The sequence below is a fragment of the Falco cherrug genome, chromosome 15 (assembly GCF_023634085.1).
Source record: "Falco cherrug isolate bFalChe1 chromosome 15, bFalChe1.pri, whole genome shotgun sequence".
In the NCBI taxonomy this organism is placed as follows: domain Eukaryota; kingdom Metazoa; phylum Chordata; class Aves; order Falconiformes; family Falconidae; genus Falco; species Falco cherrug.
This window is the reverse complement of record NC_073711.1, coordinates 22,656,207-22,675,131: the sequence shown is the minus strand read 5'-3', so window position 1 is coordinate 22,675,131 and position 18,925 is coordinate 22,656,207. Positions and strand designations below refer to the sequence as shown.

The 18,925-nt window shown below is 45.3% G+C and overlaps 1 protein-coding gene across 10 annotated transcripts; it reads left to right on the top strand.

The window, feature by feature from the left end:
• The first annotated feature begins 130 nt into the window (after nt 1–130).
• On the top strand, nt 131–18,025 carry RAB41 (RAB41, member RAS oncogene family). Of its 10 annotated transcripts, XR_008735314.1 has the most exons (9): nt 131–383; nt 1,940–1,998; nt 3,717–3,770; nt 9,583–9,688; nt 9,948–10,059; nt 13,192–13,285; nt 15,091–15,157; nt 15,710–15,943; nt 16,437–18,025. XR_008735314.1 is itself a non-coding variant. In XM_055727811.1 (8 exons), exons 1-8 carry the CDS (start codon nt 146–148, stop codon nt 15,772–15,774), a joined length of 795 nt encoding a protein of 264 aa, XP_055583786.1. In that variant the 5' UTR covers nt 131–145; the 3' UTR covers nt 15,775–18,025. The 10 variants fall into 10 exon arrangements, 5 of the variants coding, with proteins under 5 accessions (XP_055583786.1, XP_055583789.1, XP_055583785.1 ...); XR_008735317.1 differs by lacking the exon at nt 13,192–13,285; XR_008735318.1 differs by lacking the exons at nt 9,583–9,688; nt 13,192–13,285 and adding an exon at nt 5,904–6,009.
• The last annotated feature ends 900 nt before the right edge of the window (nt 18,026–18,925 follow it).

Here is an 18,925-nt window from a genome sequence, read left to right as displayed (position 1 = left end):
CCGCGGGCCTCGGCGGGAGGGTGAGACGCTCCAGAATCCGCCAGTGGCCGCTCCCGGCCGGGCCCCTCCGGTACAGGCCGCCCCCGGCGGACCCCGCCCCAGGTACAGCGGGCCTCTGCCCGCCCCCGGAGGCCGGCCCGGCGCCATGGCAACCGCCCGCCCCGGGGTGTGGCGGAGTGACGTGCGGGTGACGGCGGCGGAAGTGACGACGACGCGGCGGGCGGGGCGGCGGCGGTGCCGGTGTGCGCGCGGCGGTGTCTCCTTCTCCTCAGTCACGGCTCCAGCTCGGCCTCCCCGCGCCGCCATGTCCGCCCCCGGCAGCGGCGGCGAGTTCGGGAACCCGCTGAGGAAGTTCAAGCTCGTCTTTCTGGGCGAGCAGAGCGGTGAGCGGGGCGGCGGGGGGCGGCAGGGGCCTGGCCCTGGCCCTGGCCCCGGCCCCGCGCGGGGGGAGGATGAGGAGCCGTCGTGGGCCTTCCCCTGCGGGGGGGGGCGGCGAGCAGCCGTCAGGGGCCCGGGGGGGCGCTGGGGGGGCGAGGGAGCGCCGAAGGCTCCCGGGGCGGGGGAGGATCCGGTGAGGGCCGTGAGAGTCTGGCGGCGGCGGCGGAACCGTTAAGGGCCTCTTTCCGCCTGAGGGAAGGCGGTAAGAAGCCGTCAGGCCCCCCGCGGGAGGCGGCGGCCGGAGGGAGCCCGCCCGAGGGAGGGGCGGCCCGCCGAGGTCCGGCCTTGGGCTCCAGCCGGCGGGAAGCGCGGGGCTGCTGAGCGGCCCGGTGCCCGTTCCCGCCGCGCAGCCGGCCTGCCTGCCCCCGGGCCGCCCGCCCGCCGCCGTGCGCGGGGAGGCGCGGGGCCGGGCGCGGGGAGCGGCGGCGGCTCGGGGGCTGCCGCTCCGCCCCGCGTGCGGTGTCTCTGGCCGTCGCACCGCGCGTGTGGCGTACAGTGGAGAGAGGAAACAAGCGGCAGGGCGGTGCTGTTGGTGTGGCATGGCTGCTGCCTCCCTTAGCGTCTTTTTGTTTGTTTAACCTGAAGTCGATTCCCTTTTGTACTCCTTTCCTCGTAATATATGGATGAGTTGTACCTTTTCCTTGAAATTATGGTGTTCTTTGTTGTATTACTCTTTAGATCTCTTACCACTTACCTTGCGTCAGACCCCAGAACTGTAGGTCTTGGAGGAATCTCTAGAATTTATTCAATTCCCCTGCCTTACCAAGGCAGGATCGACTTTACTGCTGATAAATATTTGTCTAACCTGTTTTTAACCCTCTCCAATATTCTCAATTTCACAACATTTCCAGGCAGTTTATTCCTTTTCCCTCTTCTTTTTCATCCATGTCCTTTGAATTTTTCTTGGTTTCTTCCAGCTTTCCGAGAGAGAATCAGAAATCGTACCCATGGTTCCCATTTCTTGTCATTTCTGCACTTTGTCTCTTGATAATATTTGGAGATGTAAATGTAAAGTTTTTAAGCAAGCTACCAAAGTTTACTCTGTATCTAAAATCTTGTTATCAAGAAAGGATGTTATGCCCTGAATGTTGCTTTTCTATCCAGCCAGAGGTGGCTAAACAGCGTTCAGGACATCACTCTGTCTTGGTTTGATGTTTATGCTTGCACGTCCTAGACCTGGTGATTACATAAGTAGCAAAATATGAGTAACAAAGCAGATTTACTGCTTGCTTGAAGCAAAGACATTATTTTTTTGTCATATGCATCACAACATACCTAATTTGAGGACCAAGTTATCATCATGTTTAATTTTATTTACTGAGATTGATTTGGCTGAACATGCTTCTGTCATTTTGTAAATTAATTTCTTAGCTGGTTATTTTTCAGGAGTAGCCTTAGATTGGCAGCTGCATTCTGATCAGCACTACCAGTGTGTGGCTTCCAAAGCAGTGGTTATTTTTTCCCACTGCTGCTTGAAAGTAACTTTTCTCTTCTTTTGTAGTTGGGAAGACCTCTCTGATCACCAGGTTTATGTATGACAGTTTTGACAATACTTACCAGGTATGTGGTAGTCTCTTTTTTTTTTTTTTTTTAATAGATATGTAGTATCTATTAATAATCTATATTATTAATAGATATATAGGGTAAATCTATTCCTTGCTATAAAATTGTATGCCTGTGGGAACTGTTAGGGCCAAGCGCATTTTTCCATGAAATGTCATTTCAATATCATGTAAGGTTGTAATGTGCCTTGAAATGGAGGTGAGACTTCATGATTAAGCCCAAGCATCTAATATGGTGTCAGGAAATACAGTGTACAAAAAAGTGAGGTTTAGATCCTGTTTGAATATGTGAGATGCCTTGAGGAAAAAAGGGAGAAATACTGGTTTATGGGGTTGGTAATGGAGAAGATGATGGATATGGAAGTCTCAGGAAGGAGTTAGAGTGAGTAAGGTATGAACGTTGTTTCTCTAGCATCTTTAGAGGTTTTCCATTTAAGTAGGAATAGTTGAGTCCAGAGAGATAGATCTGCAAGAAGTCAGCATGGTATATTCTTTCTTTGAGTTTTTTTAATTATTACCTTTTTTTTTTTTTTTTTTTTACTAGAAGGCTATAGATGGAAAAGGCTAGGGAAGTTCTGGCAGGGAAGGAGCAGAGTAGGGATGAAGAGGCTGCAGGTGAAAAGCTGAAGATATGTAAGAGGCCTGAAGATTTCAGGAAGGGTTAGTCCTATAAAAAGCACTTAGCAGTATTTCAAGAGAATACCAAATACCTTTAAAGAAGATGAGACTAGGGTGTTTTCTTTTACTCCAGGCCAGAAAGAGTTGCTGGTTTAGACTGGGATAGTTTTAAATTGGAAAAGGAAGAGAAGATTTTTTTTCCTTGAGGACTAGTCTTTCACTGGAGCTGGATCCTCTTGTGCTTTCTGTTTCTTTTCCTGACTTTTGTAAGGTGCTTTCATGGATTTATCTGCTTATCATAGTTGTTATAAACTGTCTCCTGGCTGCAGAAAATTGGACTCCCAGAAATAAGTACTTGATACAGAAATTGACTGTTGTGGTCTCTTCTGCGTTGGAATGGTTTGCGTTCTGATGGAGACCTTCCACAACACATTGTGCACCCTTGTTAATACTGGAGATAATCTGTCTAAAATACTAAAATTTGTTATATCTGTAACCTGTCTTCTGGTTAGGGCTAGGACATCTGCTTGATTTAAGTGCCTGGGAGCACATCTAACTTAGTAAATGACTTTAAATGTCTTTATCGGAATTGCTGTATAGCAATGGAAATGTGAATGGAAGGAGACCTACAGGAAGAACTGCTTGGGAAATGAATGTCACTGGAAAGGAAGCACGTTCTGCAATGGAAAGATCCAAATAAACAGTGCTTTTTAGCTTTCAGTGCAGTTGCCCGCAGTTTATATATGTAATTTGCTCTACCTTTTGTTTATTTCTAATAAGATAATTCTTACAGACTGAATTGTGGTAGACCAGAAGGGGATGCCTGTTCAGATACGATCTTTGTTAAGATGCATGAATGCCAGGCTGAAATTGAGACTTGGAGGTTCTTGTGCAATTGAGAAGTGTTGGAAGAATGATGTGAAATGAAAATGGTGCAGATATCCAGATTGCTTTGTTTTTATCAATTATATTGAAGGCAAATGACTTCAGCAGCTAAATTGTAAGTTTGTGAACATTTCTGGAAGTTTGTGTAGAAAGATCTGATGTGCAGATGCTGGAAGGCCAAGTTGCAGTTACTAATGCTTTTCTTCTTTTCAGGCAACCATTGGAATTGATTTCCTGTCAAAAACAATGTATCTTGAAGATCGCACGGTAAGTGAGGCATCTGTGTGATAGCATGGCAACTGCAGTCACGGGAGCAGCAGTTGCTGTGCGTGCTGTTTCACCTGGCCATTCCTCCAATGGCTGCTGAAATCCCACAGCAGCTTTCAGAGGGACAGCCTTTGTTGAATCAAATTGCTGACCCACTCTCCTATTTCTGATTCTTGTTAATATCTGCTATCTCTAGAATGAAGTCAAAATCTTTCATGCAAAACTGGGGCAAGCTAATGTCCATATACTGGGGAATGGGCTGTCTGTTACGTGTACCGTAGGCATCGTTTGCTCCCAGAATTTGAGCTGTGCCTCTGAGATTGTTAGTATAAATAGGTCTAAGCAGATGCTGGGCAGTTCAAAGTCTTGAAGTCATTCATGGTTACCAGTGGTGGCAAAGTTCCTCCTCCTTGCAGAAAGGCTCCTTTTGTAACACATTTCTGATGCACTGTTAATAAAGCAGTTTTAGATTTAGCTTGCATGACACTACTTTTTGCATAAAGAGATCCGTCGCATCCCTCTCCTGTCTTCCAGTATTTCGCTTTTCATTAGTTCAGGTTTTGCTAGTTTTACTACTGGCTGGAAGTATGAAACTGTTGCAGAGAGGAAGGGGCCAGTGGTGTGGTGGAAGTAGTTTATGTTGCTTTGGGGTTGTTGTTTCTGAAGAAGTCTCATGCCAGTGCATGTGGTGAGTTTCATGAGTGCTTCTCTGCCATCTTAGCAGTGATTTGCTGTTAGAAAAGACCTTGCACAGTCTTTGAGAGAAACTACTTTGGTAACATTCTTGAATGGTAGTGGCAGTGGCAGAGGAAGACAAAGATCCTGGGAATGCTGCTTGGCACCTGTGGAAGCAAGTTGGAAGGCCTGTATGCTGTTTTCAGCAGTGTAGTCTTATTTCTTGTGGTTGTGTAGGTTAGGTCCCTCAACCGCTAGCCACTATCCAGAAAATACCATTTTCTTTGCCATGTTGGATATACTGTTAGCTTTCCTGGTTATATAAGTGGTCCACAGAGCCCATAAAGCTTGTTTAAATAACAGAGAGGTGTTGAATGCAGATAAGAGGAGGGAGAAATACAAGCACACAAGCTGGGAGAATTCAGACATTGAAATAACTTCTTATATCTGGCTAATGCTGTGTTTTGCAATAGGCTTTGACTGCTCGGCTTGAAATGAAGATGGCTAAGCCTCTGACTGCAGCATATGCTTCGGCGTATTTAATATGTCCTTACACCAAATGATAAATCCTGAAATTATACCTATGCTGGATCACTCGGCTCTAAATATGGCCTGGGTAGCATGTACTAGCCAACAGAATGGACAAATACATGTGGAGTGTGTTTCTTCAAAACAATCTCCAGTAGCCTCCCACAGAAGGCAGCTGTCAGTGTGCCATTTCCAGCACGTTTCAGGTGCTTTGGGACCTGTGGCATTAAGTGAACTGGGGCCACGAGAAGCCCTGTCCTCGATCCTGACTGTCACGCTGCCAGTTCCATGTTGCAGCTACAACCGCATTCTTGAGGGACGAAGTAGTAGTCTTGTCTTTTCTGTGTCTCAATATCCTCACAGACTTGTTGGATTTATGCATGAGATAAGCCAGTCAAGGGTGTTTGCTGTTCCGGCTTGTACCCTGCTACTATGCTTCACCGGATCTGGCTTTCCAGTGGGTTCATCAGTAGCTGGGTGGTGCACTCCTCACGGTTAGGAGTCACTGCATCTCACTAGCTGTAGGTTGCAGTCTGCTTGTGAGGCCATTATAGCCAGAGTCCTTACATGGCAGGATGCCCTCAGGTATGTATGCTTCTTTCCCTTGTCAGCAGATGGTGTGAGAAGGTATTTTCTAGGGATATCTTGGTCTTACGATGAAATGGAACGATACATGTGTGAGTTGTTAATGGGTCTGCAGAGGGAGGGAAGTTTCTCAGATGTGCTGGGCTGAGGTTGCTGTGCGAATGTGTTCAGAAGTGTCGTTGGCTCTTTTCACATTTCTGTTCCATTTTAACTTTCCTTTTGTTGCATTATTTTTGCCTTGCAATTTTTTTTAATTATTATTTTTATTTCACTTGAGTTTTGGTTTTGTTTTTCATTTTCCTGCTCTTCCCTCTCCTTCTTCCCCTACACTTTTCCATTTCCCAGATCAGGCTGCAGCTGTGGGATACAGCCGGCCAGGAGAGGTTCCGCAGCCTCATTCCCAGCTACATCCGTGACTCTGCTGTGGCTGTCATTGTCTTTGACATTACAAGTAGGTATTGAGCCGGAGTGTCTGCAGGGACCTTGCTTTTAACATGTACCTTTTATGCATTGGAAGTAGTGGTGTTATCTGAAAAGAGTTAAGGTAGACCATTGGCCCCAGTTTCATGGGCTCAGGGGGACATAGCTGAGCATCTTCCCCCACAACCAGTGGTAACTCCATCCCGTAGTACAGAAATTGGGAAACTGGAAAACTCTGGTCTGCTCAAAGCAAAAATGATAAAATGACATAGAGGATTGGCAGGTAGGTGAATAGGGATTGTGACTTCTCGTTTGTCTGCTGGTTGGAATGAAAGGTGGTTGGTAGTCTTTGGAAAGCTGTGTACCTTTTCTGATTTGGGTTTCAGTTTTTTTTAAACCTCAATTATTTATTTTTTTTCCTTTCTGGATAACTTGAGAGGTAATACAAGTAACAGCTTCAGATGCCAAAGCAAAAGAACACTGTCAGAGCAGGTAAAACAGTACAACACCCATTTAAATAAAAGATATGTAGCAACTTAAGAGGATTCAAGACTCCCATTTCTTTGAAGAAGAGTGCTGGCAATTCATATGTGTAACGAGAGCTTTTGAAAGAGAACAGATGTAACTACCATAGTTTATAAAGAGTAAACAAGCGTAGAGGGAAATTCCCTATAACTTTTAGTGTGAATATTTTAAGTATAAGATACAAAGATATTAATTCGTTAGAACCCATTCCAGTTGATCTGGCTCTTTTGGTTAAGCTACAGTATTAGCATAAATATCTAGACGGGATTTATACCAGTGAGCCAACACCATGTCTAAGGAAAGAACGCAGCGCAGATGAAAAATCTCTGGCCCGTGTTTATTCTGTCACAAACTCTATGGCTTTATGGGCCAGGGATTTGTTTTGCTTGGGTTAACTGAAGTGCTTAACAAATAATAGATTTCTGTTATGATTTATCTTGCATATTGAGGGCAGATAATCATGTGGCCTTTCTCCCAGTCCTGTAGCTTAAGTAGTTGACTTTGGGAGGATTGCTGGTTTGATGTAAACTAATGTAAAACTGAAGTGATCTGTTTGAGGTGTGGTGAGATGTGCACATGGTAACTTATGCTGGGAACTCGTCTAGGTTAGGCAGGCTGCATAGGCTGGCATCTTCTCTCCCCACTGTTATGACAGTACAGTACAGAATGCTGTTTATCCAGGCAGGTGGAAAAATCTTGCCAGTCTAGGCAGTTCTTAACAGCTTCCACACACGTCAAATATAATTAAGTGAAAGCTGATCTCATCATACTTTGTTAATGGTCCAATCTTTTCAGATAATTTCATTTTTTCTTTTTTACTGCTCTTTGTTCTGTTCTTAGTGATTGAGAGGCTTTCAGTTTTCTTGTGTTAATGAAGGAACATGCTCGTGTACTTCTGGGGGCATCGTGATGGTGAGCACTAGTGCATTTAAAAAAAAAACAGTTTCCTTTATCACTCTGAAGAGCTGTATGTTGTCTTTTGTGGTGGGAACCTCAAATAGTCTCCTGTAAGTTAATCCTGGTCATGGTAGTGTAAAATAGGGATAGTCCCACAGGGTATACTTAAGCGCCAGCCAAGATACTTTTAACTTGTAGAGAAAAACTGTTAGCTAGCATGTGGGGAGCTGAGAAGAAAAATGAGAAATTGCTTAGTTACTGTTAATCTGCTGGGCATCTTGAAATGCAAGTAGCCTGTGGAGACATCCGTGGTGAAAGTCCATACTGCAACTTGGGCCCCTTTGTGAACAAGTTGCTTTGTTTCTGAGAGAGGCTGGGTTAATTCTTGGTTGAGGAGCTTTCATCTTTCTGTACTGGTAGGGTCACTAGCACACTGTTCTGTTTGAGTGGTTTATATTTTCTGTTTATATTTTCTCTTCTCCTCCAAAATGGGTGCACACAAATTTTGACTTGTAGAAACAAGAAGCCACAGAAATACTGTAGCTCACTTTCTCAGGTCGCTTCAGGGGTGCCTGCATGTACTTGCATATTAGCTGAAGGCCTTCCCTCAAACAGCACTACCCTTCACTACAACAAGATTACTGGGACCAGTTCTTCCCTGGTTCTGTGGTACTTCCTCTGGTTGCTTCTTTGTGAGTCTGAAGTTTGGAGTGTTTAAATCATCAGTTTGGTAAACTTCCTGGGTGAATAGTCTGGTGTAGCAGCAATGTTTCGGGGACTCCGTGGGAGCTTGTTGTGAAGTCCAGAAACAAGAGCCAGGAGCTGTCATTATCAATCTGATCTTTCAGCACTGATGTAATATTGTCCAGGTGCTTGGAGATAGTCACCCTGAGTTTCCTGGGGTAGTAGAGCCTTGACTTTGCTACTGTAATCAAGGCTGCCTTCAAAACAAAGCATGAGCTATAAGCCCTAATCTTCCTGAAGCCGCAGTTCATCAGATCTACATATCCTGATGTAGATAGGATGTTGTTTTGAATCTGCTAGTAGCAAAACACTTTGCAGGCATGTGCTCTGTCGAGCTTGTATTTCTTTTCTAAACAAGCCAATTATTGGTCCTTCTGTAACTGCTTTCTCCCGTGTAGCCAGTCTCCTGCAAGCTGCCTTATTAACTACTGTTCTGTGCATAAACAGCTGCTCTCCCTCATTGGTGAATAAGTGGCTTTGTGAGCACATTTAACCAAGTCATGTAATTAAGCTGGGAACCAGTATCTGCCCTCCTGTGAAACTCATGCCTGTTGAGAATGCCAACAGCAATCGTGTTTTCTGACAGTGAGTGCTACTTGTACCGCTCACAGTGTGGAGTAATGACTGGGAAGGAAATGTTATCACTCCCAGTTGTGAAAAGCTGCTGTTAAGCATTCAGTGTGGTAGTTGGGCATGTTTTGACTATTGTTGTTTCAAACAGGCAGGTCCCAGACCTTAGAGCTGCTGTGTACGATAGGTCAATTTGTGTTTGGGCATAGTTCTGGAGATCAAACTGTGCCTCTCGTAGCATTTGTGCTTGTATCTGACTCTTGTGCTTATCTGAGATGGTGAGCCCTGTGCCATTTGTGTCTTGTGAAGCTTGCGGTGTGTAACACCTGCTTTTGTTTCAGCTGGAACGGAGGTTGTTGATTGCCTTAATCTTGCCTGAAGATCCTCATTGCTATCTTCTGGATGCTTGATGCTGAAGAATAGATGCTATTTTACTACATGGCTGGGGGAATTGCATGTCTGTCACGTGGGAATTGCCCAAGAAAGCTGTGATTTGAGATGCTCTATGCTAGGAGTCCTGTCATGACCCCATACATAATCCTGGGTAGAGCAGGAAAACCAGCTCTGTATTGTTAGGCACTGCTATCAGCAGTAAGATAGCAGTCATAACCTAGGACTCTTTGGGAATAACAGAATCTCTAGATGAGCAAAGGAGGTAATTAAAAGCACATTGTCTACAGTCAAAAAAGCAAACTTCTGTGGTGTTTGGATATTTTGGGTAAGATTACAAGGTCAGCTTCTCAGACTGAGCTGCATACAGTTGATTGTAGAAATGGCCTTTTCTCTAAAGGACAGTTTCCTCCTTTCTTTTCTCTCTTGCTCTCTTTCTCTCTCTTTCTCTGTGCTCTCCCTGGCCTGGTACCAGCAGGTTCGGCTGCAGCTTTGGGACACAGCAGGCCAGGAGCGGTTCCGCAGTCTCATTCCCAGCTACATCCGCGACTCCACTATTGCTGTGGTAGTCTATGACATTACAAGTGAGTGATACTTTGATGTCTCATTATTTGAAATGCTACATGTAAGCAGAACTAATAAGTTACAACCAGAAGTTCTGCAAAAAGATGATTACCATTAGAAATGTTTTTTCCCCCTCCTTGTTTTTCTGAGCAGAAAACAATTTATGGGTCATTTATATGTGGTGTGGTGAGATCTGGAGAAGCACCTGAGTACAGGCATAGCATTCTCCCTCTCTAAAAAGTTTTATCCTCAGCACTCCTATTTGATTCTTCTTTACAGACTTGAATTCTTTCCAGCAAACCTCCAAGTGGATTGATGATGTGCGGACAGAGAGAGGAAGTGATGTCATCATCATGTTGGTGGGGAACAAAACTGACCTGGCAGACAAGAGGTAATGGAGGGGAGCTGCCCTGTAAAAGCAAGGAACTGGCTGACTGGTCTGTCTTCAAAACAATTGTTGATTTTAAATGAAGCATAAATGGCTTGTCATTAAGTTTAGTTTTCTGGTTTCAGCAAATGAAAGTTATTCCCTTTCGGTTAAAACAAACCCACCTGAAAAACCCCTCCTTTTATCTCTATACCACATTTCACGACAGAGTGTGTGATTTTTCTTTTCATGCTGAGATAAAGCCAGAAAGATGTCTTGGAAAAGCAAGGAAATCTACTGTAATCCTATTTACATCATTCTACATGTGCAGCTGTTAAGTTCATAGTACAGTTTCTTGTTACAAGATGAAGCATGAGCTTTTACAGTAACAGTCTAAAAGGTTTCCTTCTGAGAATCAGTTTCATGTCGTAACACAAACTGAGATGTTGTGGATATGTGAGAGGAAACTAGATTAGCAAAAGTGGGCTTCCCCAAGAGATGGAAAAAGTTAATTAGACTCTTAAAATCATGTGGACAATGTACTGCACAAAAATGTCATAAAGTATTTTCCTGCTAAAACTCTTAATCCTACAATGCCACTTCAACCAACATAACCAATGTAATGGCTTCTTAGACCACAGGCTTGTGCTTTTGCATTTCTGTTTCAGATTCTTCTCTTGATTGTTGATTTAGCAAAAATTTTGTTTGTTTTCAGAGATTTATCATTCTTTATGAAGTCATCAGAAATTGTAGATAAGGAAAGATTTTTATTTTAATGGTTAGTTTCAGTAGTAGTTGGCAAAGGGAAGATAGAGTAAGCCATGCAGTTCCTTACAGTCCAAACAATTTAAGCTGAAACATCTTCATATACACCAAGTACTCTAAAATGTGTGGTTTGTATGTCATGGGACATACAAAGTATTGAAATGATGGAGAATTACCTGATGCAAAAGAAAGCATCTTAAAAAGACAGAAGTAGGAAACGCCTGGATCGCACAGCAAAATGAGGTCTTAAAAATCAAACCCTTATACTTCGGTTGTTCATGAGATACTTCTGATCTGATAACAGATTGAAAGGCCTTACAGGTGGAACATTAATGTTTTCTCAGGAAAATCTGGCATTATTGTCCGAACTGCCTGTTTACTGTTTCTTGGGATGATGGCCCAAATAGGGATCTCACTGTTTCACTGTTGGATGCTACCACATTTTAAATTCTAAGCCTTGCTTTACTCAGTCCTGCAGTGTACATATTGCTGCAGAATGTATTGTGATGTGAGTTTTCCCTTGTGGTTTTAGTGTTGTCCAAATGCTTGTACAAGACAATACCCAGCATCCTTGACTGCACAAAATGGTGTCAGCAGATGCTTTCTGCCCTTTGTCCCTTAAAAGTCATGCTGTTAGGTTTTTGTTTGCCATGCCTAGTAGGAAAAGCACAGACGATTCTAATACTTGCTAGTGGCTTGAGTCAGTGGGGAAAAGGATAAAGTTAGGCTCCAGCTGGGCACTGTATGGGCTTTGTACTGATGGTTCTTAGAGAAGTGTGTTCTCTGTCCTCCATGCAGACCACCTTAGGCTTGACAACTGTTGGCTTTTCCCACTTCCAGTGGGAGGCCATTCTAAGTGTCCTGTGCCTTGCACTTTGGAATTATTGGTGAAGCTTGGTGCTCAGAGCTTCAGAAATACGATAAAAATGTGCGTAGCTGATTTGGATTAAGAACTGCTGGTGGCAAGACCTCGGATTAGTCTAGTCTGAAATCAGTTTACAAAAGCAACAGAGCAAAATCCAAGGTGGTGTACTGTAGTCAGTTCTGGATGTTGACAACTTAGTATCTCTTATGCCCTCCTGGGAGCTAGAAGTAACTGCAGCTCCCTAAATGAATAACCTGGCATTTAGATTGGAGGCCTTCTAATTTCTATCAAAATCCAGTTTTATCTGGAACTGGAAAACCCAAGGGGATAATTACAGCCTTGGACAATTTCCTGATAGTACATAAGTGAAGTGGAGTGCATGCACAGGACAGCTGATGCAGCACTGCCATAAGAATTAAAAATACCTGAAAATTGTTTGAAACATAGCTACGTTTGAAGTTCATATAGTGCTAGAAGCTCTTATTTTAGAAGTTTAATGTGACAGTAGTCCTGGTCTAAGTTAGAATGTGGAATTATGGTGTATATCCAACTTCCAGGAGAAGAAGCTGCCTTGTCTTTCTTTTAAAAGGAGGTTAGATTTGTGTTAGGCTGAAATACTGGTCCTTTTAAGGCTGTACAAAGCCACAGTATCAGTCTGAGCTTGGTCATGTTTTGCCAAATGGAATACAGTGTATTGGAAGCCATTTGTTCTATGGTAAAAACCAAGTGATGATGCAAGTTAAGTTCTGAGGCCAAAAAGCTGAACTAAAAATAACACTGTTCTTATCTGGTACAGCCTGTTAAATTTTTCTTCCCTGTTAATGTTGCTTCACTTAGTGGCTATTTTTTCCGTGCAGTTTTCATTTTGGTTTTGGAGTATTTTTCTTTGTTTAGGTTTTTCTTTTCTGTGATTTGTTCTCATTGCTGTAGACAGGTTTCTATAGAGGAGGGTGAGAGAAAAGCCCAAGAACTGAATATGGTGTATATTGAAACCAGTGCTAAAGCAGGATATAATGTGAAACAGGTATGTACAGGGTATTGATCAGAGATGCAATTGCAGGTGCTCACTCGCAGGCAGCAGCCTAGCACTTGCTGTTGCAGTGTACTTGCTGCTGGAGCCTTTCTGAAATCTCTCTGTAACCTCATGGAATTCTCTTCTATTGACTTTTGGGAAACTGCTTTTTGTATCAGGTGCAGTGTATGGGGGCTCTTCCTTCCTTTGAGGATGCTATGAATGAGGTGAAATATCCTGCACAAACTTCATCCTGTGCTGACCATCCATTACTAACAGTCAAAGTCCAGGCATTCCCCGAGTAACTTACCTGAGGTTGTTTCATTCAAAGCTGGAGGACCTGGGGGTCTTAAAGACTTGGAGGTCCTGAGGACACCACTGATGGACTGAGCGCTCTTGGAAGGGGTGGTGAAGCAGCTCTCCAGTGAAAAGCATCTTGGTCACAGACATCTCTTAATGCTTCCTGTCTGTTCTTCCTTTCTGTCCTTGTGCTTCTGTTTGCGTCTTCATCCAGGCAAATCACTACAGAAGAAGGTGAACAGAGAGCCAAAGAGCTGAATGTGATGTTTATTGAGACCAGTGCAAAGACTGGATACAATGTGAAACAGGTAGATGAATGTTCTATTCTAAAGCCAGGAAATCTGTACTTTACTGCTCTGTATGTGTATGCTCTGCTTGGGGGTTGTGTTCTGTCAGGTATTTACTTGTATTGTTTAACGTCAGCCCCTGAAATGCCTTTTGCCCAATGATTACTGCTGCTGCTTTATCTGGAGGAAGCTCCTTCCCTGTCGAGTCAGTGCTTCCCTGTTAAATTAAGCAAACTTACACTGAAAGAAAGGAGAACCTAAAACTAGAATGTGCTGATGGATAGGAGTGGCACTATTTTGTGCAGCCAGGCAAACCCAGTTCTGTGCATTCCCTTTGCTTTTGTTAACAGTCAATGCACTGTTTTCTAAAATCAGTGTTGGCATTGGTTGGGATAATTGCTTATGATGCTGGTGCGCTAGAGTAGAAAGAAGTTCCTGCTTCTGTTGCAAGCCGCAGAGGAAAATCTTGGAATAGTTGAGGTTGGAAGGGCTCTCTGGAGATCTAGTCCAACCTTCATGCTCAGAGCAGGCTGCCCAGAACTGACTCCAGCTGAGTTTTGAGTATCTCGAAGGATAGAGGCTCCATCTCTCCAGGCAACTGTTGCAGTGTTTGACTATCTGTACAATAATAATTTAAAAAAAGTTAAACTTTTTTTCTTATGTTTAAGCAGAATTTCTTGTGTTTCAGTTTGTGCCCATTACCTCTTGGCTGTAAGCTTGTGAATGCACTCTTTGCTAGTTCAGGAATCATTCTGAAGTGTGGCAAAACTTGGGGAGTAAGGCAGCTGTAAAGTCCAGGGGTCTGCAAGGAGCATAAGTACTGCTGGTGGCAGCTGGGAAACATACTTGCCAGCTTGCTGCACACCAGCTGGTTAGGAGAACCTCACAATGGGATTAGGAGACTTCAGTTTTGTTTCTTTTGGCTATTCTGGATTGAATCCACTTTAGTCTTTGGTTCTAACTTACTATTGCTTTATTTGCCTAGCGGGTGTTTGCAGTGAGAACGTAAGTGACTAAAGAGATACTAACTGCAGCACCTTGCTGGAACCTCGGTGGCTCGATTTTGCAAATAATGCAGTTTGGAGGGGTGGGTGAGAAGCCCCTACCAAGCTACTGTGAGAAAAATGATGATTAGGACATCTTTCCTCTAGTTCTTTATGCAGCACGTTTCACCAGACTGCTTAGCAGTGTCTGAATTGTGATAGCTGCTGCATTGATGTCAGCAGGAGGAGCTCTAAGCATTGACTTGGAAATATATGCAAAACTATTTTCTGGTTTTTATGGGGATATGATAGTCCTTCCTAGCTCTAGCGTGTCCTTAATAGCTTAAATGCAGCTCACTTGAGCCAGCTGTTCTGCTCAGAAATAGCTGTTTTGCAGCAGAATTGAACCAAAAGGATGGGTTGTAAAACCTCAGTCATTCCATAGGCTTCTTAAACCATCTGCCTCTTGCGAGGTCACTCATCAGAAGTCCTGAGTTGTGCGCTGTAATGGTGCTGTGTGCAAAAGCAGTTGAGGCTGGAAATGGCATGCTTAGTGCAGGAGGGGAACTGTTCTGTGTGTCCCTGGAAGAACTGTTGGCAATTAATTCCATGTTGTGTTCAAGCAGAAAAAGGTAAAATAAACCTGCCTGTTTGATAGGCACTGAATAATAATTTAATAAAACTTGTTAGATTTCATAGATAAAATTCTCATAGCATTTGTCAATCTTTGCTTGCTGAAGTACCTACATTACAAGTTTGTACAGTTCTGTAAGGCAGTGGGGTTTTTAACATGTATTTTTTTTTTTCTGACAAGCCTTCAGCTTTCCTATTGCTGTTTTTCAGCTTTTCCGTCGTGTGGCTGCTGCCTTACCTGGGATGGACAGCACACCAGAGAAGAGCAAAGAAGACAGTATCCTTGCTTTCTCATCAGTAACTTTTCCTGTTCTCATAGAATTTGGCAACTGTCTTTTGTTAGGTTGGGCTTACTGACTTTTTGGCACATTGTGGGGAGGGGCCTTATTGGGTTTTTGCAGAGAGGTGTCTGAAACCGCCAGTATAGTGTAGTGCTTAGCTGTGGACGTAAATTGATGACCCTGCTTGTGGTCTATATATAAACATACACAACTACTTATAATGGCAGGCACAAATTTTGCTTTTTCCACTTAACCTTAGGATAAAATGCACAGTTTTAAAATACTGTTGATGTTTTCCTCTTTTTGCACAGAGCTGTCTTCTGTGCAGACCTATCTGATTGGGCTCTGTTCTCTAAAAGGTCATGACATACCAAGTCTGCTGGTTTGCAGTTAATTCTGTTCAGGCAGGATATGGTTTGCTCTGCTAAAACACCTGCCCTTAGCAAGAAGGGACAGCTAACAACCTTCTCAGATATTGATCCCTTTCTCTGTTCTTTCCTTCTTGTTTTTCCTTGAATTGGGTGATTGCCTTAACTTGTCTGCTGCAGTGATTGACATCAAACTAGAGAAACCTCCTGAGCAGCCAGTAACGGAGAGCGGGTGCTCCTGCTAACAGGCCTGTTCTGTAGCAGCACATTCCCCAACCGGCCAGTCTCACTGAAGAACATCACCGCGCATTGGCTAGGCAACCCTACTTTGTGGGCTGAAAAAACAATCTACTAAGCGAGCGAACTCCCTGTTTACTGGTGGGGAGCAGCCCCGGCCGCCCCTGTTACTGCATGGTATGAGCCCTGAGTGCAGAATGAGTGTCCTGTCTTTTATTTTATTTTTTTATGTTGTTGCACTTTGGCACTGTGGTGCCCTTTACACTCTCTCTCTTCCTCTCCTCCTCCCCCTCTTCCCCACCTCGAGCCTGTCTGCTCAGATGTATCTTGTGAATGCAATGGAAAAGCCACAAAGTTAGGGAAGACAAAAATAAAGCTTGGGGGTGGGCTTTCCACCTTCCTTACTGCCTTGCATCCTAACTAGTTCCCTGTCCACTCCAGCCCTGTCTTTGTCCTGCATCCCGACTTCCTCTCTTGAAAGGCTGCTCCTTTTAAACCAGTCAGTTTGACTTGGCCTTGCCTTTTTGGACAATACAGGTTATCTGTTTCTAGGCTTTTGCTTCCTGCAGGGCACACACAATAATAGCTCCTTAGTTTCTCCTTTCTGTGGATAATCTTGGCTAACTCATTGCTCACGACTTCTGAGTTTTGCCCCTCGTGTTATACACAGCACTGGAAACCCCCAGACTCTGATAGCTTTGGCCTTGTTGCTCCCGTTTGTGTAGCAGAGACATCCCACAGACTGCTCTCCTCAGTTGGAATATCTTCCCATCCAGAGGACGCTGGCGCTCGGTGAGTGTTGGGTGTCAGATGTGGGGAAGGAAGAGGGTACAGAGGCTTTGCAGCTTGAGGCTGGGTGGGGAGAGTTTCTCAGGGTGGTTTGTAGAGACCTGGGACCTGTCTGTCAACAGAGAAAGCAAACAGTTGCTCAAAATCCATCACTACAGGGCAACAGCTGCCCTGGGAGTCACAGATGCTGTTCAGGCTCCTTTCTTAGTCTCTGTTCTCTTGTTCCTCATCATGTAGACTGGGAGCTTCTTCACGTGGAGCAGGAGAGCTACAGGAGAGTAAAGGGCAGCGATAGCTGTTCTACTCCCATACCTAGGTTGCTGCTTGGTGAAATCATACATAGCTGCTTCTGCCTTTGTAGTAGACTTCTGGAGGATGGGGCTAGTAGCATTCTCATTTTTGGGGTAGTTTGAAGCTGCAGCATGGCCAAAGCTGAGATGAGCAGTGGGCAGGGATTTATAGTCAGACCTGGGGAGAGGAATGGAGGGATTGTATGCTGCTGAAGCGAATTTTGGTGTCACTTCTCGACCTTGGAGGTTGGGAAATACCTCTTCTTTCCCCTGCCCCTGGTTTCTAATTATGTTAATAGAGCTTTTCAGAGACTTTTGACTGGGTTTTTTTTCATCCATCTGTCCCAACCAGAAGTCGTTAGGTTGACAGAGAGGAGGATAAAACAGTCAGATAATGGTAAGCCATTCGCTGTTTTTTTCATCTCCTGGCCTGTGTCATGCTGACAGGGAGGATGGTAGTAGGCAGGAGAGTGACTGACCACAGTGTGATGGGTGGGGACAGCAGCATTCAGTCATTAGTGACACTCCCCTAGCAGGATGTCCATTGGTCACTGACACAGCCTGCATGCTTCAGAAGCCTGTGGGCTGTCATGGGAGGGGAAGGGGCAGCCTTGGACTGGAGCTGGCAGTCCCCACGTTGGCTTGCAAGTCACCTCTCTGCTGGTGACTGACATTCTGTTCCCCAGAGCCCTGTCCCTTCCCCTCCGGGTGAGCTGGCCTGCAGGAGGAAGCTGGGATGTGGTTTCCCATTCTGCTCTGGAGTGTCCTTCCCCCCTTTACACACAGCCCCAGCTGGCAGAGCCAGGTCCCACTCGGCCCCCTCCTCTGTACATACCCCTGTTGTGTGGGAATTGCTGATGTTTGTCGGTGTGTCCGTGTCTGCCGTAGAACAGGTTTTGCTGTCCCCTTCTCACAGGCAGGTGTGCGCTGCTCTGCTGTCGTGTTGTTGAGTCACGGACCAGGGGGGAGGGAGGGGGGAGACCCTAAGTAATGGGGCGGGTAATTAGTGAAATGAAATAGTTCACTTCCCACTGTCTTCTCTATGGATGTGTATAATATTGAGTGTGTGTCTGGCCCTGCTGTCTCCTAGCTGTTAGCCGAGTAAGTGTGACTATTAATATGAGTATGGACTGTCTGACCACAGCCGTGTATCACACTAAATAAAGTTATTTCACCAACACCTTCACTGTCCTGCTGCTGCGAGGGCCCTTGGGCTGTCTCTGCTTGTTTTACTCATAGGTTGTACAAGTCCGTCCTGTGTAGAGTACAGTGGGAGAGGGGTGAGCTCCAGGCGTGGCTTCGGGAGTGGCATGAGAAGGGCTTTAAACCAGCCAGGTGGGGCTTTTAAACTGGTGGTGGGGTCCCTCTCCCCATGCCCTTGCCAGCCCCTTCCGCCCCTGGTGGTGCAAGGCGTTTGGGAACCTGATGGCAGTGTTCGCTTGCTGGGCACAGGGACCCCCCTCCCACAGGGACCCTGCCAGGGAGGGGTGCACAGGGTGGGGTTGGGGAGCCTGTCCTGAGCTGTCAGTACTCCTTGCAGTGCCACATTGATGTCCCAGATGTGCCCATGGAGACTGTGTGTGATGTGCTGCACAACGTCGAGTATCGCCGGAATGTCATTGACACATGTGACCTTGCCTGGGTGGCTGCCAACGCTGATGTGGGCTTCTGTGCCTCTGAGTGGGGGTGTGGGGGGGACGACACTGGCTGTTTGCTACCAAAGTCTTGGCTTATGTTAGAGGGGCCACTCAGTCCGAGCTGCCTGGCAGGAGGGAGATGTTTAGGGTGCAGGACACCGCTTGGGACCTCTACTACACGAGGTAGTTGATACCACTTGGGCTGGGAAGGGGCAGGGTCGGTGCTGCTTGGAGGAGACAGGGAGAACACCAAGTAAACTAGAGGACACTTGGGCCAGGCAGAAGCCTCTGGAGTGTCTGCGCGTCCATGCAGGCCCTGCATGCTGTTCAGGCAGCTGAAACTTTCCTGCCTGCTCAGGGGTGTGGGAACACCGGAACTCCAGCAGCCGAGAGCAGGTGTCACACCATTGTCAGCTTCTCTGTCAAACACCCGGTGAGTGAAG